This window comes from Corylus avellana, chromosome ca6, assembly GCF_901000735.1.
Source record: "Corylus avellana chromosome ca6, CavTom2PMs-1.0".
NCBI classification, from domain to species: Eukaryota; Viridiplantae; Streptophyta; class Magnoliopsida; order Fagales; family Betulaceae; genus Corylus; species Corylus avellana.
The window spans coordinates 3,230,468-3,256,747 of NC_081546.1; the positions used below are offsets into that span (position 1 = coordinate 3,230,468).

General features: G+C 35.9%; 3 protein-coding genes across 3 annotated transcripts; all 3 read left to right on the forward strand.

Annotated features, from left to right (window-relative positions):
- The first annotated feature begins 2,155 nt into the window (after window positions 1–2,155).
- On the forward strand, window positions 2,156–5,568 carry LOC132183975 (G-type lectin S-receptor-like serine/threonine-protein kinase LECRK4). The gene is made up of 2 exons (XM_059597451.1): window positions 2,156–2,205; window positions 3,259–5,568. Exons 1-2 carry the CDS (start codon window positions 2,156–2,158, stop codon window positions 5,558–5,560), a joined length of 2,352 nt encoding a protein of 783 aa, XP_059453434.1. The 3' UTR covers window positions 5,561–5,568.
- A 571-nt stretch (window positions 5,569–6,139) lies between these two features.
- LOC132183976 (G-type lectin S-receptor-like serine/threonine-protein kinase LECRK2) lies at window positions 6,140–9,357 on the forward strand. Its single transcript, XM_059597452.1, has 2 exons — window positions 6,140–6,180; window positions 7,055–9,357. The coding sequence occupies exons 1-2, from the start codon at window positions 6,140–6,142 to the stop codon at window positions 9,309–9,311; spliced, it is 2,298 nt and encodes a 765-aa protein (XP_059453435.1). The 3' UTR covers window positions 9,312–9,357.
- Window positions 9,358–11,661: 2,304 nt separating this feature from the next.
- LOC132184260 (RNA-binding protein 2-like) lies at window positions 11,662–20,409 on the forward strand. The gene is made up of 7 exons (XM_059597821.1): window positions 11,662–11,795; window positions 11,881–11,971; window positions 18,153–18,289; window positions 18,380–18,671; window positions 18,797–18,858; window positions 18,978–19,059; window positions 19,964–20,409. Exons 2-7 carry the CDS (start codon window positions 11,890–11,892, stop codon window positions 20,065–20,067), a joined length of 759 nt encoding a protein of 252 aa, XP_059453804.1. The 5' UTR covers window positions 11,662–11,795; window positions 11,881–11,889; the 3' UTR covers window positions 20,068–20,409.
- The last annotated feature ends 5,871 nt before the right edge of the window (window positions 20,410–26,280 follow it).

The window sequence follows — 26,280 nt, forward strand, 5'->3', positions numbered from 1 at the left end:
AAAACTTATATGTGAGCAAAACACTGGATTGTTTTTCTCAAACCACCACTCGCATCTGCTACCATTGCTTACGCTACCTCACACCGCCTCCGATGGAGAGAGTTCCAGTAGGGAGAGAGTTCCGGCGGAGAGAGAGAGAGAGGGAGAGAGATTCGGCTACTAGGGGTGGGGAGTGAGAGAGATAGGGAAAGAGATCTGGCAATTGGGGGTGGCGGCAAACCTCCCCACCTCCCTCTGCCTCCTCTCCATTTTTTTTAAAAAAAATAATAATAAAACTTGATATAATCAGGTGTGTGTTTATTTCTTTATAGAATGTTTCAGCTAATGTGGCAACTACTAAATGTTTGCACAAAAGCTCCCTTTTATGCATGGACCACATTAAAGTTATTCTCAAATAATATATATATATATATATATATATATATATATATATATATATATATATTTCAACATTTCAACAGTATTGATGTTCTATTTCCTTTTCCTTTTACTCTGTTAATGCAATCTTACCTTCTTCTTTTTTTTGTTTTAGTGTGGAATAAAGTCATATTGTTATTCACATTCACTTCGATGGTCAACTCCACTCGTTACGTATGCGTACAGCTTTGTTTTAATATGATAATCCATGCATCACGAGTAGCTTGGTCTCCAACTATACATATTTGTGTTGCTATCATGATATCCTCAGTAATTAATTACACGAATAATTAATCTTTCTTTTATTGTTATTAAAAAAAGAGTAAAAGAACAAGACTCCTATATATGGTTAAAAATTTTATTTTCTGTCTTTTTTTTTTTTCTTTTATCAAAATAAATACATTAATAAACAATTCGAACACAAAAAACAATTTTTCCCAATATGTAATATCAAAATATTTGTTCAAACTATAAGCAAAAACATATCTCCGAAAACACAATAACAAACAAAGATGAAGAATTCAACACATTTAATTGCTAGTTTTACACCATAGTTCAAAATGAAAAACAAATACAGGCCAGTCTACTTCTTTAGCTTTAATAAATAATAAAGCGTGCACACTTCGATTTTGGGCTACAAATGGAGCAATTTCGTGTGCTATTCAAAAATTTATTTAAATTGGTTTGGCCAGAGGTGGGAATGGGATGGGTCTCCCCTTGACTTTTTTCTGTTAAACTTGATTAGGTATCCAAGCTGAATAGAAAAAGGGATCGGAAGGCATAAAAGGGTTAACTTTTTTTATTTTATTTTTTATGAATTGAATGAGTAACTTGTATCAGAGAAAAAGGACAAAGGAAATTTCCTTTAATTATATTGCATGTTGACGAGGTCCAATTATTGTTAGAACTCCAAAGAATGAGATTTGCAAGAGTAGTAGCGGACACTGTAGTCTCCAATCGACAAAGTTTGCATAATATTGTTGAACTTAAGTTGCAAATTCAATAGTGCGGTTACGGAGTTTTTATCAAGAGTACATTAATATACATAATTGAACACAATTCTAACTCAAAAGCCTAAGCTAATAGGCTAAGGTCCACTTAAGTATATTAAGTACTATTTTCTTTTATATTTTCTTAATGTGGGACACAACACTCACAAGTGCACTCACAACAATTTATTCCTCGCTTGTGAGTCTTTTTACATTTCCAAGAGTGTCCGACGCATCCAGACACCTGTCCCAGGAAGGTAACCATGACTCTGTTTTTGGGAGATAAAGCAGTTATGGAGTTTTTATCAAGAGTACATTAATATACATAATTAAACATAATTCTAGCCCAAAAGCCTAAGCTAATTGGCTAAGGTCCACTTAAGTATATTAACTACTATTTTCTTTTATATTTTCTCAATGTGGAACACAACACTCACAAGTGCACTCACCACAATTAAAGGTGCGTGGATACTATTCAAGCCTCCGGCTTTCCATCCAACATCCTAAGTTGTCAAAAGAATACATAAAAGACAGTTTTCCTTGAAACTAAATTGGAAAAAATTCATTTTCAAAATAGGTTGTAGAAATTTCTTTCAACTTAGTTTTGAAAGAAAATTCTATCTATATGCAAATAGAATAAAGAATCATGCATCGATCTTGGCTGCTTTTTATATTTTATATTTTTTAATTTTTTATTGAAAATCAGCAACACAAACAAACAAAAAGAAAAACAAACTAAGAGGAACGAGATGGAGTTTTGCCACTACAAATGGGAAAAGAGGGAGAGTGGAGAAGATGAGTGAGAATGCAACTAGAATGATCTCTAACTGCTGCCTAATAAACCACATGATGGGTGCAAAAATTTGCACTTCTCTAAACTTTTCTTGCCTTTCAAACGGAAGAGGAAGGGATAGCGGAGTTTAGGAGATAAATTACTTATTAGAGCATTTACAATAACTTATAACTCATTATTTTCCCTATTTAATGGGTAGGGAACTAAAAGAGATTCCTTATTTTTTTTTTTTTTTAAAAAAAAAAAAAAAAAAAAAAAAGCTTCCTTATGCATTATTTTAATATAAATCATTTATCTCTTCTCTCTCATCTATTTACTTTTCATTAGGGATTGTGTTAAAATTTTGTAAAAAAGTTGAGGTAGGTTAAAACTTATATTTTATAAAAAAATAATATTTAACTAATATAGAAAAATATAAAAGAAATTATTGTGAAATGTATTTAGATAGAGAAAAGTTGTTTTATTCCCTAAATTTAGAGAAAATAAAAAGAAAAGTTGTTGGAAATGCTCTTAGTATTTATAAAAAGAAAACCTGAAAAAACACATGTAAAGGAAAAATATTAATTTATGGGAATAAAATTTGAAATTTAAAAATCTTAATTAAAGAAAGTATAAAAATGGGGAAAAAAAATGAAAACCTTAAAATAGACAAAGTCCTAATTAATTATAAAATTATATTAATAAATAGCCAAAAATACCAAAATCGAATGGACCGATTGACTGGTATCCAAGTTGGAATGCTACTGCCGCCAGCTGGAGTGGAATTTAGCGCATAGTTGTACCTTTGGAAGTTCGTGACACACCAGTAAAACCATGTGAATTTGGTAAAGTTGCAGAAAAGTCATCTAAAAGCCATACCACTGCCCCGTCAACCACGCGTTGACGCCATTGATTCCTTCTACTTTTTCTCCCCTCTCTGCTCTTACCTTTTCTTTTACACCGAAGGTTTGCTTTGCAAATCATAAAATATCAATCAAAAGCAGCAGATTTTAACCTCGGAAGTTCGAGCAACTATGTCGATCATTGCTTCTACTATTCTTTTTCTTTCTGCGCTCTCAGCGGCAACTGCTCAACAGAAAAGCTTCAACATAACCCAAGGCTCTTCTCTCTCTCCCAGTGGCAACTCATCCTTGCTCTCGCAATCCGCATTTTCGCCTTTGGGTTCTTTCCTTTTGGCGATGGTTATTCAATAAGCATATGGTTTGAAGGAACTCCACAGAAAACTGTCGTCTGGACAGCCAACCGGAATGACCCTCCACTCTCCCGCAATGCCAACATTGTTTTCACTAGCGATGGAAGGCTCGTCTTGCAGGAGTTGGGAAACCAAGAAAAATCCCTTGCCAACGCCACACAGCCTGCTGCGGTGGCTTCTCTGCTCGACTCTGGCAACTTTGTCCTCTATGATTCGAATTCAACAATTATATGGCAAAGTTTTGATTACCCAACGGACACCCTTTTGCCTAACCAACTCCTACGAGTTAGGAGACAGCTGGTTTCTAGCAGCTCTGAAAACAATCACTCGACGGGAATCTTCCGGATCAAGATGCAGAATGATGGGAACATTGTGCTGTATCAGTATGCAGTAGGTATTCCTGATACTCCAGATTATGCTTATTGGTCGGCAGTTACAAATTTTGTTGGGAATAATGCAACGCTGACGCTGGATAAAAATGGGCGCCTATACATGCTCAATAGTACTGGTGTCGTTGTAAAGAACATTACCAACGAAGTGATTCCCTCTGATGGGAAGATGTACCGTGCCACAATTGATAACGATGGGATATTCCGCTTATATTCCCACGACTTGGGTGAGAGTGGGAATTGGTCGATCGAATGGTATGTGCCAGGAGATGTATGTGGTCCTAGAGGCATATGTGGAATTAATGGGTTTTGTGACATCCAAAATCAACAAGCTTTTTGCACTTGTCCTCCAGGGTTTGTTTTCATCAACCAGGAGCAAATGAATTTGGGTTGCAGTAGAAACTTCACTGTGGAAACTTGTTCATCCAAGAATGAACATACCAAGTACGCTATTCAAGAATTCCAAAATGCTATATTGGAAGATACCGCATACGCCCTTTTGTTCTCTGTCACTAAAGAAGAATGCAATCAGGCATGTTTAGAAGACTGCAACTGCGAAGCTGCTTTCTATCAAAACAGAGAATGCAGAAAACAAAAGTTTCCGTTGACATTTTGGAGAAGAACTGTACAAGGAGATGGCTATTCAAACGCAACATTTGTCAAATTTGGCATCGGTATCGACGGTATGGTTCCTAAAGATATAGAAAGCAAGAAAGTATTGCGAATGGATATCTTAATCATTGGCGTTGCATGTCTAGCTTTCGCATCGATCCTCCTTGCAGTTTTCGCTATTCTTATATTCAGATATAGAATTTGGACGTACAAAAGGCTCTCTCGTGAAGCAGCAACTGATCAAGGAATACTGATGGAGGATGTCTCTTTGCGAGCATTTACTTATAGTGAACTCGAAGTTGCAACAAATGGCTTCGCTGAACAATTGGGTAGAGGCTCTTTTGGGACTGTCTTTAAGGGAACCTTATCAAACGGGCAGAGGACCATTGCCGTCAAGAGACTGGAGAAAGTGGTGGTCGAAGGAGAAGGAGAAGAAGAATTCAGAAATGAGATGAGGTCCATTGGACGAACCCACCATAAAAATCTCGTCCGGTTGCTCGGTTATTGCCACGACAGTTCCAATCGGCTTTTGGTGTACGAGTACATGAGCAACGGAACACTCGCCAACTACCTCTTCAAATCCCAAGTAAAGCCGAATTGGGAGGTAAGAATCAAAATCGCTTTGAATATAGCTAGAGGGATCCTATATTTACACGAAGAATGTGAGACCCAAATCATCCACTGTGACATAAATCCCAACAATATACTAATGGATGCAAATGGGTGTGCCAAAATTTCGGATTTTGGATTGGCAAAGCTATTGATGCCAGACCATTCTAAGACGCTTACTGGGATAAGAGGAACAAGAGGGTATGTTGCCCCGGAATGGCTCAAGAATTTGCCCATCACTGTGAAAGCAGATGTTTATAGCTTCGGCATTGTATTCTTCGTAAATATATGTTGTCGGAGGAACATTGATATTAATGCCCCTCAGGATGAAGTTATTCTTGTAGATTGGGTGTATGACTGTTTCAAGTCCAATCAAGTACATAGGCTGGTTCCTGAAGAAGTTGATGCAGAAAGCTTGGAAAGGATGGTGAAGATCGGGCTTTGGTGCATTGAAGATGACCCAGCAGCCCGTCCGTCAATGAAGAAGGTGATTCAGATGTTGGAAGGCACTGTAGAAATACCCATTCCACCGTGCGCTCGTTCTGCAGTTGAGAATTAGTTCTTCCAGCAACGCCATCTTGGTCATGTAACACTTTCACTTTTTACCCAATCCCCAGTTTGTAATTGAATTTAAATAAGTAATTAATGAAGCTAATTCCTTCTTCCTCCTATTGTTAATTCCATTTTTCTTTCCTGTTAAATTCTCTGTTACCACTTGTAGTACTTTTCTTGGAAACAAATTCCAATCCCTTTGCATGGTATATCGATCATTCCAGAACTTCTTCTATATAGGTGTTAAGAGTTTTTATCTCTACTAAAGTGTCCTGCGCACCCAACACGCGTATTGGTGTCCATTTGAAGATGGCTCGATTTTCGTTAAGTAAAGATTTTGTCATGTTTTGCTTATAAAAAAAAAAGATTTTGTCATGTTTTACCCAATTTTAGTTTATAACTTTCAAAAAAAAATAATGATTTTTCTGTCAGCTAAGATTAGACATCATCATTTACTCCACGGTATTCTGTTACAGTAAATTAACATAATTTTTTATATTATCAAAAGTTTACCAGGTATGTAACCCTCCTTCATTTTCATCTTCTTCATCCACTTCACAAAATGCAACCGTCAAATTCTCGCAAAATGCTCCCAAATTACAGCGATAAAGATGAAAATGAGGATGGGTTGCACGGAGTAAAATTTTGGGAATATAAGAGATTAGGTTAATTTACTATAGTAATATGATGTGACAAAGTAACCGATTATATTAAGTTACTTAACAAAAAATGATTTTAGAAAGTAAACTGTTATTTTGGCCTATCATGAGACCTATAAATTATTTTTTATATCACAGGAAGTAATTTGTAATTTAGGCCAACGACAAAAATCTATAAATTATTTATTATACCATAGTGAATGATTTGTAATTTACGCTAACCACAAATTTTACATTTAACCTTATTTTTTAATGTAATAAGTATTTAATAATACTTTATAGCAATTCTAACTTACTTTTAAGATTAATTATTATTTAAAAAAAAATCAATGATCGATTGAAATTTTATATTAAAAACGAAAGTCATTAGTTCGAGTACCCACTCTCGTATCGATTGACGTCATCTAGATATGCAGATCATGAACGGTTGAATAATCAATCTGAATGTTAATTAATTTGCTGCCTAAATTGTCAAAATTTATTCCACACGGTCTTCAATTCAATCACTCAATCCAAATGACACGCCCAATACTCGATGTCGTGCAGTAGGGGGTCAACATTTTCTTTTTGAAAATGGATAATTTCTTTCTTTAAAGACTTTTAGTCTTTTTGACTGGAATTAATAGAAGCAAGAATATTGACTTTCACTTCTTCCTTGGATTGAGGTCTTCAAAAACTGCAACATCTCTCATCTCTTATTTGAGTTTAGTTTAATTTGTAGCTCTCTTTTGCTTGAACAAAATCTTCATTCATCAAGAAGAAGAAAAATTAATGAAAATGGTTGCAATATTTCTTTTTCTCTTTGCAATTTCTCAATTCCCTACTGGAATTGCGCAACAAAGAGAGTCCAATTCGACCATTAGCCTGGGCTCTTCCCTCTCTCCAATCAACAATTCGTATTGGTTATCCAGTTCTGGCCAGTTTGCTTTTGGCTTCTACAAGAAAGAAAATGGCTTCTTCATAGGCATCTGGTTTGAAAAGATTCAGCAGAAAACAGTCATATGGACGGCAAACAGAGACGACCCACCACTCCTCAAAGATGTCAAATTGATTCTGACCATTAATGGCTCGCTTGTCTTGCAGTCAGAGGATGGCCAACAGACTTCATTGCTCAACGCTCCGCTGCCCGCTTTCTCAGCTTCCATGCTCAATACTGGAAACTTTGTCCTCTACAGTTCTGATTCAAGGATCATATGGGAGAGTTTTGGTGTTCCAACGGACACCCTTTTACCAGGTCAGCGTCTCTTGCCATTGGGCCAGCTTGTCTCCAACATCTCTGGGACAAATCATGGAAGAGGAAATTTTCAACTGATTATGCAGCCTGACGGGAACTTGGTGCAATACCCGGCAAACGCTCCAATAGCAGCAGCTTTGGCTTACTGGTATTCGAAAACAGACACCGCCGGTGACAATGTGACTCTAAATCTTGACGTTAATGGCCAGCTTTACCTGCTCAAAAATACTACTGGCATCATTATAAAAAATTTTACTGCCCAAAGGAACTCTTCTGGTATTGCTTTCTATCGTTTGACTATTGATTTTGACGGAATATTGCGGTTATATTCTCATAGCTGGAATCAAAGTGATGATTGGGTAACCGAGTGGGCATCGACTACTAATAGATGTGATCCTATAGGCTTATGTGGCGTTAATTCTTATTGTACTCTCATGGATCAGGAACCCATTTGTGTATGTTCTCGTGGTTTTGATTTCAATGACCAGAAGATGAATAATTTGGGGTGTAAGAGAAATTCCATCACAAATGGTTGTATGAGCAAGAACGGAGAATCATTTGACCTTCAGGAATTGGAAGCTGTTGCATGGGAAGACAATCCATATTCTACTTTTCCGTCGACCAAAGCTGGTTGTAGAGATGACTGCTTGAGAGACTGCAACTGTGAAGCTGCAGTGTTTAAAGACCAGCAGTGCAGTAAACAAAAGCTTCCACTAAGATTTGGGAGAAGACAAGAAGTGGGCTCAGGGACTACTATAATCAAGGTGGGCTTTGGGAGTTCTGATACAAGAAATGCAAGCAGGGGAAAGGATTTCTTAATTGGGAGTTTTGCAGTCTTAGCTTTTGCTCTTATTGTCCTTGCAGTTGGTGCTATTCTTATTTTCAGATCTTATCGTGTTTGGAAATATAAAAAGATTACAAATCATGGGAATGATGGGTTAATTGAAGATGTCGGTCTACGATCATATACATATGATGAGCTTGAAAAGGCAACAAACGGTTTCACAGATGAAGTGGGTAAAGGAGCTTTTGGGACAGTTTTTAAAGGAGTCCTGTCAAATTGTGGGGGAGTTGTGGCTATCAAGAGACTAGAGAAAGTGGTGGCTGAAGGCGAAAGAGAATTTCGAAATGAGATGAAATCAATTGGGAGAACTCATCACAAAAATCTGGTTAAGTTGTTTGGATACTGCCATGATGGAACTCATCGGCTCTTGGTCTATGAGTACATGAGCAATGGTTCACTAGCAGATTTCCTCTTCAAATCTGAAAGAAAGCCAAGCTGGGAGGAAAAATCTGGCATAGCTTTGAATATAGCTCGGGGCATCCTATATTTGCATGAAGAGTGTGAGACCCAGATCATCCACTGCGACATCAAACCTGAAAATATACTAATGGATGAGCATAAATGTACAAAAATTGCTGATTTTGGTCTGGCCAAGCTGCTGATGCCTAACCAAACCAGAACATACACAGGGATTAGAGGAACAAGAGGGTATGTTGCACCAGAGTGGCACAGAAACTTGCCCATAACAGTGAAAGCAGATGTCTACAGCTTTGGTGTCATGTTGATGGAGATCATATGTGGTAGAAGGAACGTGGATATGGATTCTCCAGAGGATGAAGTAATTCTTGCAGATTGGGTCTACGATTGCTTTGCGGCTGGTGAGCTTGATAAGCTGGTGAAGGATGAAGAGGTGGACAAGAATAAGCTGCAGAGGATGGTTAGAATTGGAATTTGGTGCATTCAGGATGAGCCATCCTTTCGCCCTTCTATGAAGAAGGTGGTATTGATGTTGGAAGGGACAGTGGAGATACCAGCTCCTCCTAGTCCTACCTCCATTATAACTTCCATAAGAATTAATTGAGAATTAGATTTTTGTATAACTGCTATATAACTAGATGAAGTGACAATAAAAATCAGTCTTTAAATTCTTAAGTTTTTAGTGTTGGAAAATTTAGCGTCCAAACATGCTTGGTTGTAAAGTTTACGTTTAGGGTTAAGTCGATGCAAAATTTGATCTAAGATATTAGTATTCAAGTTTATGTATGTTGTCCAACATTGACTTGGTCAAATTAAAATGGTCATAACTTTTGATTCCAAAATTATATGAAGACAAGTTTAGTGGTGTTAGAAAGCTGACTCAAAATTCTATAACTTTATATTTCATTAAAATGTTATAAATCCAATGTTTATTAGGTCAAAGCGAGCTGTAAATAGAATACTAGAACTTTGGACAAAATTGCTTATTAGCAGTTGCGTTCAAACGAGTTTTTGATAGTGCTGCTCGTTCCAAATCAGGTCCGAACGAAATGCAGACGAGGTTTTGGCATAATAGCTCATTCCAAACTCATTTGCAACCATGTCTGAATGTGGTGACTAAAAAAGCTATGAAACACATTGAAAAGTTGAGAAACCCTAATCAAGTTTGAACTAGCACATAAAATTTGCATAATTTGAGAAACCGACTTTCATATTTGATGAATATTTTCCAAATCTATTTAAGGGCTTTTGGAGCACAATTCTTCAAGACACTTGAAGCATTATTTCCAGAGAACAAAGAGTTAATCTCTTCTTGTTTCCTTGTGCTTTTACTCTTATCTCTCTTAGAGTTTAGTTTAAGCCACACCAAGTTACAAATTGTGAACCTTCAGCTAGATAGAGGAGATGAAGTAGAAAAATTTTCCAGAAATTTTGAAAGAACTACTACATAAAGGGCAAGTGGATCACTTGTCTAGTATACAGGGCCGGCTCAGGCCCTAGGCGAGTTAGGCCCTCGCCTAGGGCCCCAAATTTAATAAGGCCTAAAAAATTATTTTTGAGTTAAAAAAAATAAAAAATTATTTTTGACCAAAAAAAAAATTGAAGGCCCAAATGTTATTTAATAGGGCCTAAAATTTTTTTTTATCCAAATTTAATGCCTCAATTTAATAAGACCCCAATTAATAAGCTCACTATAAATTTTAAAATAATTCAAAAAATAAGTTAAAAAAGGACAAAGCATTAAAGCCTTATACATCATTACGCCAATTTCCTAAAGCTCCTGACGCTACAGTACACGCCTACATCATTCATTCATCCTCTTGCCCTCTTTATTGAAATTTTTTGTTTTTGATGAGAAAATATAAACGTTAGAAATAAAATATTACCATTTATTTTCTATTTATTATTTAGCCATCTAGGAAAAGTCAAGAGCCAAAAATATAAACTGCTGTCAACCATGGGCATTTTAAATATTAGTCTCTATATTTTCCACTTTACCTCTCCTCTTTGCTTGCTATTTTCTGAGTTTTTCTTCTCTGCCTATCTCATCATTTTCTCTTCCTCTCCGACTCCGAGTGACTAAGTCTCTTGTCCTATGTCCAATAACTGCTTCATAATTCCTTTGTCAAATCAGGTTTTATTGTTCTATTTTTATCATTTATTTTATTATAGTCATAATTATTTTTTGATAAATCGTGTTTGTTTAATTTGTTAGTATTTTTAATTAAACATGTCTACTAGAAAATATGCATCTGGATATGAAAAACTTTAAAAAAAAAAAAAAAGAAAAAAAAAAGAAGACAAATTGATTGAATCTCAAAAAGGAGCTCTAAATAAATTTGTTATTAGCAATAAACAAAATATTGAGGATAATTTAGGTGAAAAACTCATAAATGAACAAGAAACTCATCAAAAAGAATTAGAAGATAATGAAAATGTTATTGATGTATCTAAATCTATTGCTATATATATATATATGTTACTTTAAAAAAAAAAAAATTGAATTAAAAAAAAAAAATTTGTTACTTAAAAAAAAAAAAAAATTTAGGCCCAATTTCAAAGTTTTGCCTAAGGCCCCAAAATATATTGAGCCAGCCCTGCTAGTATAGCAGTATATCAACTACATTCTTTCCTTACTAAATCTTCCTCTTGACGGTTAGGTATTATTCCCGCTACTATTTTTTCCTTACTTGAATCTTCCTCTCGACGGTTGAAAGGATCAGCCAGTGTAATATGTACGGCTCTATAACCTTGTTTCCACTCTAATCTCATCTATAAATAAATAAATAAATAAAAACTACCGAAATTACTAAATCAAAGGTAAACACGTTCGCGCTTGGCCACAAAATGAGATCTCGTCTTTCGCACGTGATGACTACCCCTAACGTGGCGGGACACATATGGCTTCACCATCTAAGCGAGAGTGAGGCCTACCACACTGAATCCATAACCATAAGCACACTGAAACTCGCCCCCGAAACAGCGAAAAACAAGAGTGGAGAGAACAGAACAGAGCAGAGAAACTGTGTCTTTGTGCTTTTGCATTTGCAGCTAGGGTTTCCACCAATCCTCGTGTTCCACGCCAAAGGTCCTCTCATAATTTAAGGTTTTGTTTTGGTTGATTATTTCCTTTGCCACTTTCTCTCTAAAAATTTCTCTCGCTGAAATTGCAGAAATAATAGATGGCGGATGGGTACTGGAATCGGCAACAACCGCCTATGCTCCCCTCAGCCGGGTTGGTTAAACGACCTCGTTCTGATTACGGTTCGCCCTGTCCATCATTTGTGCTCTATTTCTTCTTTTCTTAGGTTTAACTACTTTATTTTTATTTTTTGTTTGTTGTTTAATACCACCTTTAAGCTTTGGTTGCCACTGCTTATGCGAGAGCTACTCGGTTTGTCTCAGTGCGGATTTTGTTCGCTAGAGTGTTATTATCTAAAAATTAGCTTCTAATTTATTGGATTGGTCGTGGAACCCTTAAGATATATGAATAAAGGTGATATAATGATTAATCGCTTTATCATTTTATTTGCAAATTTTATCCTTAATGCGTTTGGGGTTGAAGTAAAACTTCTGTGCATTTGTTTACATTCGAGTCCTTTCCTTTTGATGCAAAAGCTTCGGTTGATTTTTTCAATCCTCATTGGTGAACGTCTATTCGTTCCTGTGATTTTTATGCGGTTGGATCACCAATTTGCATGATTAGATAGGTTTAAGCTGAATAGGAAGTGATTGTACAGCTTTGCAGCATTGTGATCTTGTAATAATCTAACCTTTTGCATCTGTACATCCTTTGATGTCGTTCAGTCATTCCTAATGTTGGCATTTGTAAGTTTTAGCATCAGAGACTAAACTTCCATTTGCGTGGTCCTTGTTCCTATGCTCCATGTTGTCTAAATAGGCACCAAATGGATAGAGTTCACACCAGATTCGCTCTTCTCATACACTGAAGATTTGAATACCTATTTCTAGAGATCATGAAGTTTATTGACTGGTGAATTGTTGATTTAGTTTTTTTTGCAACATTTATGCTTGTAAGTTTGAGGTGTCATATGATATCTGGATGTCCACATTCATGATGCAGTAGATAGATAATTCCATATATTCGCTGTTAATAATTCCTTTGAATTTTAAGTTTTTAGATGGTAACTAAAGTAATCTATATGTTCTGTTGAATAACTTATCAAAAAAAATCTATATGTTCTGTTGAATGAGAGCTACCTTCAAGTTCATCATGAGTATTTTTTTAAAGTACTTAGCTTGTTGATGTTGCCTACTTTCACTGGTAAATCCCACCTCCACAGTTAGTTTTCAGTCAGGAATTGTCAATCAGTCAATTACAACTCTTGAAGAGTAGATTTTATTATGTTTTGGATCATGAATTTTGCTTCCAAGTAAATCGTCTGATTTTTTAAGAAGATAACCAAAATCTATTTTCCTGGCTGTCGTGTGTTATCTTTTATTTGTTTTAACCTATCCTTATTCCTTTTGGTTTTATCTTAGCACATAATGCTGTATCTCACAAATGTATCTATCTTCCGTCATATCATGCTTATGCAATATGTCTTTCATCCCATTTTTCTTTAAGCTGCTTCTCTGCTTACTCTTGTTATCTTTTTGTTGAGATATATTTTGTCTCTCATTTGCCCTGTTGTTTAGAAAAATAAAATCCCCCTTCGTATTTTATTCGATAAAACATCATAAATTTTCAAAATTCAAACTTTTTGTTTTTTGATAGTTACAGTATGGGAGCAAAATTTGGATGTTAACTTTTGACTAGGGAAAGTGTTAACTTAAAACTCACTAGATACTATTAAAGTTTGGTCGGGGCAGGGAGAAGTTTTCCATTGGTTGATAGTTGACTTGTTGAATTTTTTGCACATCTTGTCTTTGAAGGTGGTAAGAAAATCGGTGAAGAGACAAATGCGTTTGACATGATATGCGAGCCTAGATGGCATGCTTGAGAGAACAGTTCGATCAAATTCTTGAGCATATTGATGTGAGCTTGGGTCTCACTGGATTAGGGTTAATTTAACAAATAGGGGAAGGTGTGGCAGGGCCGAAGCCTAGCCCAGCTTTGAAGGCCTCGTCTAGCGCTTTTAAACCCAAACCTTTGTTGTTGGGTCAAACAAAAGGCGCGGGTGGACCCCAAGGGGTAGTTTGATTGGTTGGGGACCACCTTCATGAAACAAAGGTTAGTAGTTCGAATCTTCCCTTCCCCCTTCCCTTGTGGCCAAAAAACTTATAAAACAAGGCGCAGGTGATAAGGTAAGGGCCCGTTAGTATCCCGTGTTAAAAGCACGATGTGGCCTAGGGTCAAACCCACCCTTAAGTGGAGCTTAAAATCACAGGCCAAGGTGTGTGCTAACTTGGGGCTGGGCTCGGATACTGGTGTGGGTTGTGCGGCCACAAGCCTGACCTCCATCCAGGCTGATCGACAATGTTCTTTGTAAGGTCTCGCCAGAGGACATTCAGTTGCATTCTCTTGTTCAATCCCTAACATTAGATTTTGCCAGCAGTTAGGTAGTGAAGATCGTTTTCAATTTTGAGCCCCAATCATGGCTTGTATGAGGAATCTTCCAGTTTGGGAAGTTTATCGGATTTGGGCAAGACTTAATATTTTTTAGTAGATACTATCCCCAACAAAAAACTCTTGGATTGGTAATACTATATTTGAGGTGGGTGATGGCTCCAAAAAATTAGATTTTGGCATGATTTGTGGTGTGTGGATTTGGCCTTCAAGTTAGCTTTTCCGGTCTTATTCAGTATTGCCCAAGGATCCTTTTGTGGTAGATCATTTGGAGTTTTCTAATGACTCTCATTAGTGGAATGCTGATTTTATCAAAGCGGCTCATGGCTGGGAGGTGGATTTCTTTACATCGTTCTTCAGTTTGTTGAACTCCTTTAGATTGAGATGGAGAGGTAAAGACAAGCTTTGTTTGGTACATTTGGGAAAGGCAGATCCTTGACCCGATTCTTATTGCTAATGAATGCCTTGATAGTAGAATAAAATCCGGGGAGTTGGGTGTGATTAACAAATTGGACTTAGAAAAAGCGATCACCTTCGCCATTTGTGATGCTTGTTCTTATGTTTTGAAACTATCTCGGGCTTGAAGATCAATTTGGCTAAGTCAGAGTTGGTTCCTGTAGGTTTGATCCAATAACATAGAAGGTTTGGCTAGAATCTTGGGTTGTAGGGTCTCGTCTTTGCCTATGAAGTACCTTGGTCTTCCTTTGGCTACCTCTTTTAAAGCCAAACCTTTTGGAATGGCATAGTTGAAAAGGTGGAACGTTGTTTGGCTAGTTGAAAGTGGTTGTACTTGTCTAAAGTGGGTAGGATTACCTTAATCAATAGCACTTTATCTAATTTCCCTACCTACTTCTTGTCTTTGCTTTCCCTTTCGGCTAGCCTTGCCAATCGAATTGAGATGTTGCAACGGGATTTTTTGCGGAGATATATGGGTGAAGAGACCAAATTCCATTTGGTGAGATGGCCCAGGGTATGTTCTCCGATCTCTGAGGGTGGTTTGAGGGTTCAAAATTTGCATATGTTCAATTGAGCCCTTATAGGGAAGTGGTTATGGCATTACGCCTATGAGAGAGAGGCTCCCTAGAGAAGTGTAGTGGCAGTGAAATATCATAGTCAATGGGGTGGGCGGTGCTCTAACAAAGTCTTTGGGGCTTATGGGGTGGGTCTCTAGAAGTTCATTAGGAGGGGATGGGAGAAGTTCTCTAGATTTTCTAGATTCAAGGTGGGTGATGGCTCCAACTTTCGTTTTTTGCACGGTATATTGTGTGAGGAACGGCCCCTTAAGGCAGCGTTTATGGAGTTGTATTGCATTGCTTGCCTTAGGGATTCTTCTGTGGCTAATCATCTTCAGTTCTCTAACAACTCCTGTCAGTGGAACACTAGTTTTGTAAGAGCGGTGCATGATTGGGAGTTGGAATTCTTTTCTTGTTTTCAACCAGTTGTATTCCATTAAGCTAGTTCAAGAGGGTGTTGACAAGATTCATTGGAGGTGTAATCCATTCCCTTGGAGGTGTAACCCATACCCCGGTGGGTGAGATCTACTCGCTTGTTGGAGAAGAAAGATTGGTAACTCTCAAAGTGAAGCTTTTTGGAAGATGATCCTGCTCTGTTTGATGTGATGCATTTGGAGAGAAAGAAATGACCGGAGCTTTGAAGACTGAGAGGATGGTGGTGGAGCTATAGGCTCTCTTTTTCTTTTTCTTTTTAAATACCCTATTTCAGTGGATAGCTACTTATGATTGTTTTCATATTTCTAGTTTTCATGACTTTTATGATCTCTTTTCTTTTTCTGTTTAAGTATTTCTCTAGTATACTTTTTGTGTATTTGGGTGCCCTTGTTGGTTTAATGAAATCCATTTACTTACTTATATATATATATAAAACCTCTTCACTTTAATTAAAATTCCAATAACGAATTTAAAAGCGGATTGATGTTTTGTTCAAAAAATTCACGAATCCAGATTGATGTCTCATAAGGGGAAAAAAAATCTTTCTTTTTATTTTTTTTTATTTTTTTATTTTTTATTGTTGTATTATTGTTCATTTTTTTCCAACTTTATCATTATTGACATAGGCTTCGATAGTCAGTATATTTTTAATAAATCCCTTTACTGTCAGAATGCTAATGATGGTGTAGAAATATATCATAGGTAGCCATTCCTGTTGGATTTTTTATGTAGGACAAAGGGATTCGATGTCAAAGTGAAGGGCAGCAGCAACAGACCGAGTCCTGGATTGGTAGCAAAGTATATAAGAAAGATTGTGGCTTTGAAGGTCTAAAGTATTGGAAAGGTGATATAGGGTCTACAGATCAACTTTTGATGGTTTTAAAGTGGCGGGAAAATAGGATTTTTTTGTCAGCGGGTGTTTTAGGACATTGAAGGACTAAGGTTAAGGTTTCAATGTTGGAGAAGGGTTGGCAAAAAATTTAGGGTATTTTATGCTTTGAGGATAAAGGAGATGATAAAGTTTGAAGGAGAAACAAAGAAGAAAAGTCAAGTTTTGGGCTGCTGTTCTGGGGTGGTGAACAGTCACTGGAGAACAGTAAATTCAATTCTTGGGTAGAATAGAATCTACTTGATTGATGGTGATACGTTTGTTAGTTTAGGATTCTTGGGTTTGAAGGGAAATAAAGTTACTGGATATCAAAGAGAAGAAGATAATCTAAGTATCACATCTAACTTTCTCAAGCATCACGGATAGGGTTTTTGTGATATCACACCTTGGAGAAGTATAGCATTACACAAGTCTCGAGCATAATTGCTGTGAAATTTTCATTATTCTCCATTTAGTTGAGGGCATTATGTTAATATTTATAGAAAACTAAACTTAATCCTAGTAGGACCTGATCTCTATTGGTTTTGACTATTAAGTGCAAACTAAATAACTAATAGAATCCATCAATTAAAATCCAGTAACATAATAAAACCTAAGATAAGACTTTTGATGGACCAAAACTACAACTCCTGTTCAAAGATATAAAACTATAAAAATACCCTTGACTCTTCAAATTAAATAAAGCTAAATTTCAAGAAAATGGCTTTTCACTGAATGCGTCATTTTGATTTAGTTTAAGAATGGGGTTGGATATCAATAACCATATCATTAGCAGTACTCAGACATGTCGAGCGGATACAAACCATTTAACCATTAGTGATTGTGCTGAAAATCCACAATATGTGTTCAACTGAATATTGGATTATTCACCCGTCTCAATTGCTTCAAGGTGTACTGCAATAGAAAGTACATCTCAAACAATGCTTCTACCTTTTGTTTCTGGATTGGCTGTGATTAGCTGTCTGTTGTTAATAGTCTAAGATGTGTTCAATATGAGAAAAAACTTCAAAGTAGTTCGGTGCCTGCTACTATTTGTATGCATCTTTTACCCAATATTAGATTCTAATATTTTTTTCCCCAGAGTTACTTATCAAAAAAAAAAACATTTTTTTCCCCAGAGTTTTTTGTTGTACCACATTGATTTTTATTCTTAATTTATATTCCGTGCATCATTTTTTAGTTTTAATTTACCTGATCTTGGCTGAGAGGCACAGCACACATCAGCTGGCAAGATTGTCAATTTTGGGTGTATTTTTGCTACTTTCGGCCAAAGCTCTCTTGAAATATGAGATTGGCTCACATGAAACCCACCCGATTGTTCACGACTATTTCAACTGTGTATTAGAAATATATAGATTATCTAAAGGAGATAATATCTAAATCCAAATCGAAGCATTAACCTTCCTGATGTTTCTAAATCAACAAAGGGCTTCTATTTTCTTTGAATTGGTCTCTACCATTTTCTTTTATGGATGATGTGTCTACAAAATTAGTTTTAAGACTTTGGCTTGCTGCATGTCTGCATTTTGCGTCAGACAGGCCATTGAATTTAAGAACTTTCTTATCCGAAATGTGCAGATCTTGGGCCTTCTGGGCTGCCTTCAGGTTATGAGGTACATACCTATCTAGCACGAGATGATGATCGAGGTGGGCCTCGGGCTGTAAAGGATACAAAAACAATTGGGTCCGCTTATGACCGCTATCTCCAGAACGCGGTAACTTCATAACCCCATAACCTGTGCTTATTTTTCTTTTCATGCATCAACCTATGTGTCCGCTGAAGTGCATCATAATTGCTTTTGAAGCAACTTTCTTCTTTTACGTCTGGAGAAGCCAGTACACTTCGTGGAGTTGGTTTGGGAAGGGCCTCTGCTAGTGGAATGCCTGCTCTTCCAATAGCTGATCCTGCTGTGTTGGGTCGTCCTCGGGCTGTTGCTCCTGATCTAGCACCAAATGGTAGAAATGTTGGCCTTGGTGGTCAGCATCCACTGGATGCACCTAGGCCGGGACGTGAAACACAACCTCTGCCTCCAGATGCCTCCAACACTTTATACGTTGAAGGACTTCCTCCTGACAGCACTAAGAGGGAGGTAGCTCGTATCCTTTGTTATATGGTGATCTGCTAAGATATTACACTATTTGGTTCCTCCACCTGGGTCATTTAATCGTCAACCTCACTTATTTCTGATTTAGTTGTTCACGTTCCCTTTACCTCACCTTAGATATTTTCCGCCCTTTTGTGGGATACAAAGAAGTGAGACTTGTGAGCAAAGAATCCAAGCACGTAAGTGAACCTTGAATTGTAATCCATTTGTGCTGCTTAGTTATACTCGATTTGTCACACTACAATGTTTTGTAGGAAGTGTGACTTCTTCATACTAAACTGATGCATTCATAATGCAGCGTGGTGGTGATCCTCTTATCCTTTGTTTTGTGGATTTTGTAAACGCAGCCTGTGCAGCAACTGCTATGAGTGCCTTACAAGGTGATCACTTTACTTTTCTTCTTCAATCTTGACATACCAGTGTTGGGAATTAAAGTTTATCTTATTATTACTGTATTTTCTTGTCAGATTTATCTGGCAATTATGACATTAGAGTGATAGTGTCTGCTTGTGATTCTTTGTATATTTGCAAGTTCTCATAATTTTAGTGCTTTATCTGTTCATGCAACTTAAAATTATTATTTTAGATATACGAAGCATGAGATGTGAAAATAGAGATTAATGTCATGTTTGCAAAGAAGTTTATTTTTTCATGTAGTTTTGAGTTGCGCACCAATGACTGCTTTAAATGAATAGTTGTCATCAAAATTGCAATTCTGGATCATGATTGCTTTTTGGAGGGTGCCTGGTTACAAAAATGTATTCTGTGAGCTTCTTCATCGAGTTCTCATGATTTTAGTATTTTATTCAGTCATGTATGCTATCCCCAATGGGTTAAGTGGTAAGGGTCTTAGTTTTAGTGTCATTACCATCAGGTTTAAGGTTCGAATCCTTTTGGGTGCAAACAATTTCTTAGGGCCAGCCTACTTGAGCCGTGCACATTTCAAATACTGCATGGGTCAAAGGTTTACCCGACTGGAGTGGGTACACGAAATGGCCCTGCCTTAGAGGGGTTCCTCGTCATCAAAAAAATGCATGATACTAAGCATGCAAGATGTAAATAAGGAATTTGGGTTTGAGGGCAAAGAAGTTTAGTTTACATGTTTCCAGATTTTACTAAAGATAGATGGGGAGTTGTGATCAAAATTACAAATATGACTAAGGATCGCTATTAGGCAGGACTAATCAAAATGTAGGATTAAATTCCCAGCTTCATATATCTTAGCCACATACCTGGTTATCTAAACTGTGTGGAGGTACTGACCTTTATATTTGGATTGTGCAGGTTATAAAATGGATGAAACGGACCCCGATTCTAATTACTTGCGGCTGCAGTTTTCACGGTTCCCAGGTCCAAGGTCTGGCTCTGGATCTCGCGGTAAGAGGTGAACAGGCTTCAGTTAGGTATACCTAGGTAATGCAGATGACATTGGTAGTACACCTCCTTTAGGAAGTGTGCTTGTCCATGATAGCAAATGGAATTTAAATTGCTCAATCCTGACCACACTAATTACAATGACATGAGGTGTTGATAGTCTTGAGGGGATAAGTTGAAGTGGAAATCCGTTTATGCAATTGAACAAACGGAATTTTGGATGTTCACGCCCATGGTTATCTTCAGGAAGAATTGCTGTATGATTATTGTTGGCTTCTACACTCAAAAGAGCTCTTTGAATTTCTGTGCTTGACATTATATTAGCATCTGTGCATACATAAGTTGGGATGGTTGAATGGGTGTAGTAGTTTCATTCAAATATCACGCTGAACATATTTTATGGTTCATACACATTCACACACAGCTGTGCTTGAGACTGGTTGAGCATTGTGTCTGTCCTTGGTGTCTAGAATCTTTTTACCGGAAGAAGAAGCCGGGTCTTTTTGGCTGTGTTTGGCAAAGGGCCGGACCGGACCCAAAAACTCAAAAAATTCTTCTTAAAATTAATTCTAACATTCTTATTTTTTACATCACATAAATCACTTTTTATTACTATTCAAATAAAAAAATTACTACAAAACAGATTTTTTTACTTTTTTTATGCAAAATATTCTTTTTTTTTTTTTTCCATATCAATTAAATTTGCTACAGGATCGTTTCACTTTCTTTTTTCATTCTATTGTCAAACATAGCCTTTTTTTTTTTTAGTCTTGGTGCCATAAAGATAAATAAATATAAAAATAATAAAAATTCAAAAATTCAAAAATTCAAAATAAAAAGAGGTGATGACGCTTGACTTGCATTTGCCTACTGTGTTTGGTAATAGCAATAGGTTTATTCAACTTGCCATAAAAAGATATGACGACGCTTCACTTTATTTGCTCGTTGTGTTTTGGTATTGGAAAAATGAGCTGGTTGAATAAAGTGTAAACGTTGGAGTATTGTTTATTTATTATGCAATAAAATAAATAAATAAAAGAGCAAGAAATAAAGAAAAGAAAGGGGAGCAGGTGCGATGTCCTTGACGGCAAGTGGAGGCTACAGTCTGACTCTTCTATAACTTTTGGGGTCCATCTTACCAAACCTCCTGCCTCATGTTATCAAACCTTCTGGCTTGTTCAGTGTGTCCGTTTAGTTGAGGTCAGGTTTTAGCTTTAGGGTTATCACGGTCCATAGCCTTTACAATAGGTCCTATACTAGACTGATTGCTAGGTTTTTTTTTTTTTATATTAGATTTTTCATCTTTTGGCGGGAGGGGAGGTGTGTAGGGCTTTGAGCAATTATGGAGAAATCATGGTCCTCCACAGAAATTGGGGCAAGTCTACAGACCACATGTGACTGGGTGTCATACCAATAGTACCACTAAAATTATCCTTGTTTATTGAACAATCAATGGACTTTAAGGGGGTGTAATGTAATGCATAGAAAGGGTAATAAAAATACAACCACATTTTTTAGAAAAATAAAAATCAAGCTTAACGTGGATTGGATGATAGATATTATCCGCCATATGCTACGAATATTTTGCTATCTGTCCTGTTTATAGGCAACGAATGGCAAAATGGTATTCGCCTGCTTAGAGATGGGGCGGAAAATTTGCCCGTAACCTATGTAGCGGGTGGATGATAGAGGCGGACCAGTTTTTTAACTAGGTTGTCCTACTTACAGATGCACGATTGCATGTTAATTCATGCCTTAGTTGAGCTAATCTTAGTCTATAATACTTTCTGTAACTTATGTCGGCGAGTGGATAATAAATGCAGACCAATTGTTAATTGAGCTGTTGTACCATCCTAGGTACCATCCTAGTTACGAATGCACAGTTACAAGTTAGTTCATGTCTTAGTTGTGCTAATCTTAGTCTATAGTACTTTCCGCAGTTTTTCGGTGAGCAGCTAGGTTTCAATTTGTGAGCTAAGTGAGCAGCCCTAATTGAATGACATCATTTCCTACAAAGGCCACGTTTGATGGAGCTTTTTTATGAGTGTTTCAGGTTTTTAAAGTAGCAGAAGTTATACATTTCATCCGATAAATCAAAGGTGTTATCTCTTTGCCAATTTTGCAGCAATTTTTTTGGAACAATTTATGTTTTATTGACGAATTTTGAGGATAACTTGTCCAAACAACTGAACTTTTTTTAAAAAAAAATTTAACATCGAATTGATTTTAATTTATTTTCCACAACTCTATTATGATTCAAGAACCCCCACCACACCATAAAAATAAATCAAATAAATGAATAATAATAATACTAAAAATAACAATTGAAAATAAGTACAATGGTGGATGGGCCATGTAATTGAGCAGAACGTATTATATCGTCACAGACTCACAAGTCACAAAGTAGCACATGGTTGAGGAGCCTCCTGTCGGTCAATAAACTGACCACTTCATGCCTGCCCGATCCAATGCGTCTTACTCTTAATTCTTAAACGTGCCCATAAAATTATGTGTTTTTTACACGTTGCACCATATTATATATTCTCATGCAATTTCTTTTTTCTTTTTTTTTTCTTGTGTCGGTAACTTTAGGAGCTCAAAAAAAAAAAAAAAACTAGATAACGTTAGGACGAGAATAGTGAAAACGACTGATGAGAAGGCACGTGATGTCGTTTAATTGACTGTACCTAAACACACAGAAAAAGTTAAGCTTGTGAAAAAAAGTATCTCTGGGTCTATTCCATCTTTTCTCATAGTCGCCTCTGGCCCAATGATATGGTGCCGCGTATGCGGGTACAATAATTATTTGCCACCGCACACACAGGTTAATTTATATGTTAAGACAAAAAGGAAAAGAATAGTCGTATAGTTTTGAAGTGAAAGGAGAGAGAGGGCAGAGGCTCCTTAAGATTGCCGTGGAATGGGGACCGAGAGCCGAGGCCCCATATACAGATGTATATATGTTGTATATTTATAGACTTTAGAGCTTATTATTATTATTAGTATTATTATTATGGCCCCATTGTTTAGTGGTCTCGGCGACAAGATTTAATGCATTTCTTATTGGCGAGGTGACCACAAATATTTGCGGTATTGACGGGGTAATTTGATGACATGGTTTATGTGATCAAGGTGTTTTTGCTTTTCTTTGTCTTTGGTCTTCCATATTAAAGTCTTTGGTGGCTTTTCGATATTGTGTATCTTATACGCATATAATAAATGCTGAAAATGAGACTTTGAAAGGGATAACGCTCATTTTCACCATATATATATATATATATATATATATATATATGATTTTGGAGTTATAAATATTTTCGTTAAATCACTACTTATTTTAAAAGTTTGAGTTGATGGGAGAGAGTAAATTTAATTATTAAATTTATATTGTAACACTTTTTCACGTGTGGAATCAAAGTTCTTTAATAAGTGAAGCTCAACACATGAATACTTAATTGAAAGAATATGTGAATGACAAAAATAAAGTTCGAACTCAAAACCTTGATTTTGATACCACGTTAGAAATTAGAGATTAAAACGAAGAATGTATACAACTAAAGAAAACTTTATTCAAAATTGTTTATATTTCTTGATGTCGGATCGATTTAATAACATAATGCATGTAAGCCGGATCCTTATACAAGAAACTTTGGAGATAAAATTTGTGCCAATTAAGTGTGTGATTATTCTATACATCGAAGGCATTTATGTAAAGGGAAGGTGTTATCTTTTTTCTGGAAGGTTGGTAGGTGAATGATGTAATTCCGCACTAGAGTTTCATTTCTCAATTGATTTGCAGTAGGTGAGTGAGTGTTGGTGATCATGCCTTCATTCTTTGCTCATATATCCTTCCTTTAACATTCTCCTTTTTTTAAGTTGGAACATATATTCATGACATCCAACTTGCCAAGCAAGTGATAGAATTGTGTCGAACTTATTGCCTTAGTAAATAGATCGGCTGGTTGTTGTGGTTTATCCATGAATTGCGTTTATCAAATCTGATCTAGTAATGGTCAAGTATATAAATTTCCCAACTAATCTACTATAGGAGAGAGGATCTGCTATAAAAGTTATCCTTGTTCACTAAGTGCTAATTTTTGTTCCATCGAAAAACTAGATGGCTTGGCACCAAAGAAGTATGTTTCTTCAAGTATTTCTAATGCACTTTTTTAAGAGGGAAAAATAGATACATCACTATTGAGAAAAGCATTGTTGAGATCAAGTTGGCGAGGTGCCAACCACAAGATGCAACAATGGCAACGAGGGTATGAATAGTGACCATTTTAATTTTTAGCCACATTAGCAAAAGTTTTGGTATGATCAAAAACCTTTTTTCTTGATTAACTAAAGAAAAGAGAGAGATTGTTACTCCTTCGAAGTGGAGTAATTGAACAGTTGATCAATGACAAGTTACCGATCTCACCCAAATGGATTACGATTACGACTTGTCTTCATTTTAAATAACATAAACTAACCTTAGCTACCACGTGAAAGAAAAAAAATGCACCAACGAGTCCATGATGCCTCCTCATTCAACCTCACTGACTCAAGAGGAAAATAACTATTTGTCAAAGTTTAGGAAACATCTCTTCAATTGAAAGTACGTTAGGGGCAGGCATTAATAATCAAGATAACAAGAAAAATGCTAAAACAATCTCTTCATTTTATGTTTTTATTTACAAAAACAATAAATGACGTAACATTTGATAGGATATATGAAAAATATATAATATTTTTTTGTATATTTTATAATTAGGTATTTAGGTTAATATTGAAATTTTTTTTATTTATGGATTAATTGTAATTAAATATTAAAATTGTAATCAAATCAAGGAGATTTGATTATTATAATTGTATTTAGACATTATCCTATAAATAGAGACTTTGTATTGTAGACAAAAAAAGTTAATGAGTACAATATAACCTTTAGAAGTAGTCTGAGTAGTGGAGGTAGATGTCTAACATCAAACTACCCGTATATCTTTGTGTTTATTTTCTATTTTGCTTCCGCTCATATTTCTGCATCATCATTATTTCAACATGATATCAGAACTATTGGCTTATGCTAGCCGATCTAATGGTCATGTGAAATACATATTTTTCATATATTCTAACAACATTTAAAAGCCAAATTTTTTAGAAAAAAAAAATTTGAAAACTTACATTTCTCTGGATGACGTCAAATCTCTACCCTTCCACGTCCACTGGATTACTAATGGCGACATAGAAAAAGAGAGTTACGCCTGTCTACCGTTGTACGTACTTGTGCTCAAGAAATCATTCAAGGTTTGACAACTACCTTCTTAACCACCATTTTTTATTATTATTATTATTATTATTTGGCATTTAAAGTATGAAAACCACATCTAAGGTGTGAGAGAGAGGGAGACGTTTTGGATAGTTCCACTTACGAGTAAAAAAAAAAGTACATTGTATATGTCATCACTCTTCCGGACTCTCTGACTTTTTTCAGAAATCAATTATGTAAACCTAATTCATATAATTAATTAAAGTTGTTTATTATTATTATTATTATTATTATTATTATTTACCCTGAACAAATCTTCTACCAACTTTTGGCAATCAATAATAAAAGGTTGCTCTTAATTTGTTCTTTAATTGTTCTCTCTTTTTTCGGCTGTAAATAATGTTTGCCCTTTAATTCTTTTGCATACTAATTGTTGAATCAAAATGCTAACGTACGATCGATCTCCAATGATATGTTACTTGCCTCTCTATATTATTTCTTTCTTTCTCTTGTTTCTTCTTCTTCGATTTTCTTCTCTCACTCTTATTATAATTACCACCGCATTCTTTGACTGTGCTGCTAGTTTAAGCATCTAATTTAATAAAGATTTATCTCATATTTAATAATAGTTTTAAAATCATCTATAAATGAATATATATATATATATATATATAAGAACAAATATAACATTATTCTTATAATAAACTGGTTGATGAAGTTATGTCTCTTCCTGGAGTAATGATAGAGACCATCCTTTTATCATTTTTTTATCCTCTTAAAGTTGATGTGCTTTTTAAAATCAACATTAAATTTTAAATGAATCATACTTGAATTTTGATCTAATGGTGATTTTGAAAGCCACATCAACTTTAAGAAAATAAAAAATGAATAAAAAGATAGTTCGTAACATTACTCATCTTCCTAAAGGTCGGAATATTGGGAGTTTCGGTTGGAGAAAGGCAAATTAACTAAAGAAAAT

Bases quoted from the DNA above. Each gene is read 5' to 3' on its own strand.
- LOC132183976 (XM_059597452.1), top strand. From the start codon at position 6,140: ATGCTCCCAAATTACAGCGATAAAGATGAAAATGAGGATGG. The intron at 6,181-7,054 runs GTTGCACGGAGT...TGCGCAACAAAG, and splicing joins AAAGATGAAAATGAGGATGG to AGAGTCCAATTCGACCATTA.
- LOC132184260 (XM_059597821.1), top strand. From the start codon at position 11,890: ATGGCGGATGGGTACTGGAATCGGCAACAACCGCCTATGCTCCCCTCA. The intron at 18,290-18,379 runs GTAACTTCATAA...TTGCTTTTGAAG, and splicing joins ACCGCTATCTCCAGAACGCG to CAACTTTCTTCTTTTACGTC. The intron at 19,060-19,963 runs GTGATCACTTTA...TGGATTGTGCAG, and splicing joins TGCTATGAGTGCCTTACAAG to GTTATAAAATGGATGAAACG.
- LOC132183975 (XM_059597451.1), top strand. From the start codon at position 2,156: ATGGAGTTTTGCCACTACAAATGGGAAAAGAGGGAGAGTGGAGAAGAT. The intron at 2,206-3,258 runs GTGAGAATGCAA...CTGCGCTCTCAG, and splicing joins AGGGAGAGTGGAGAAGATGA to CGGCAACTGCTCAACAGAAA.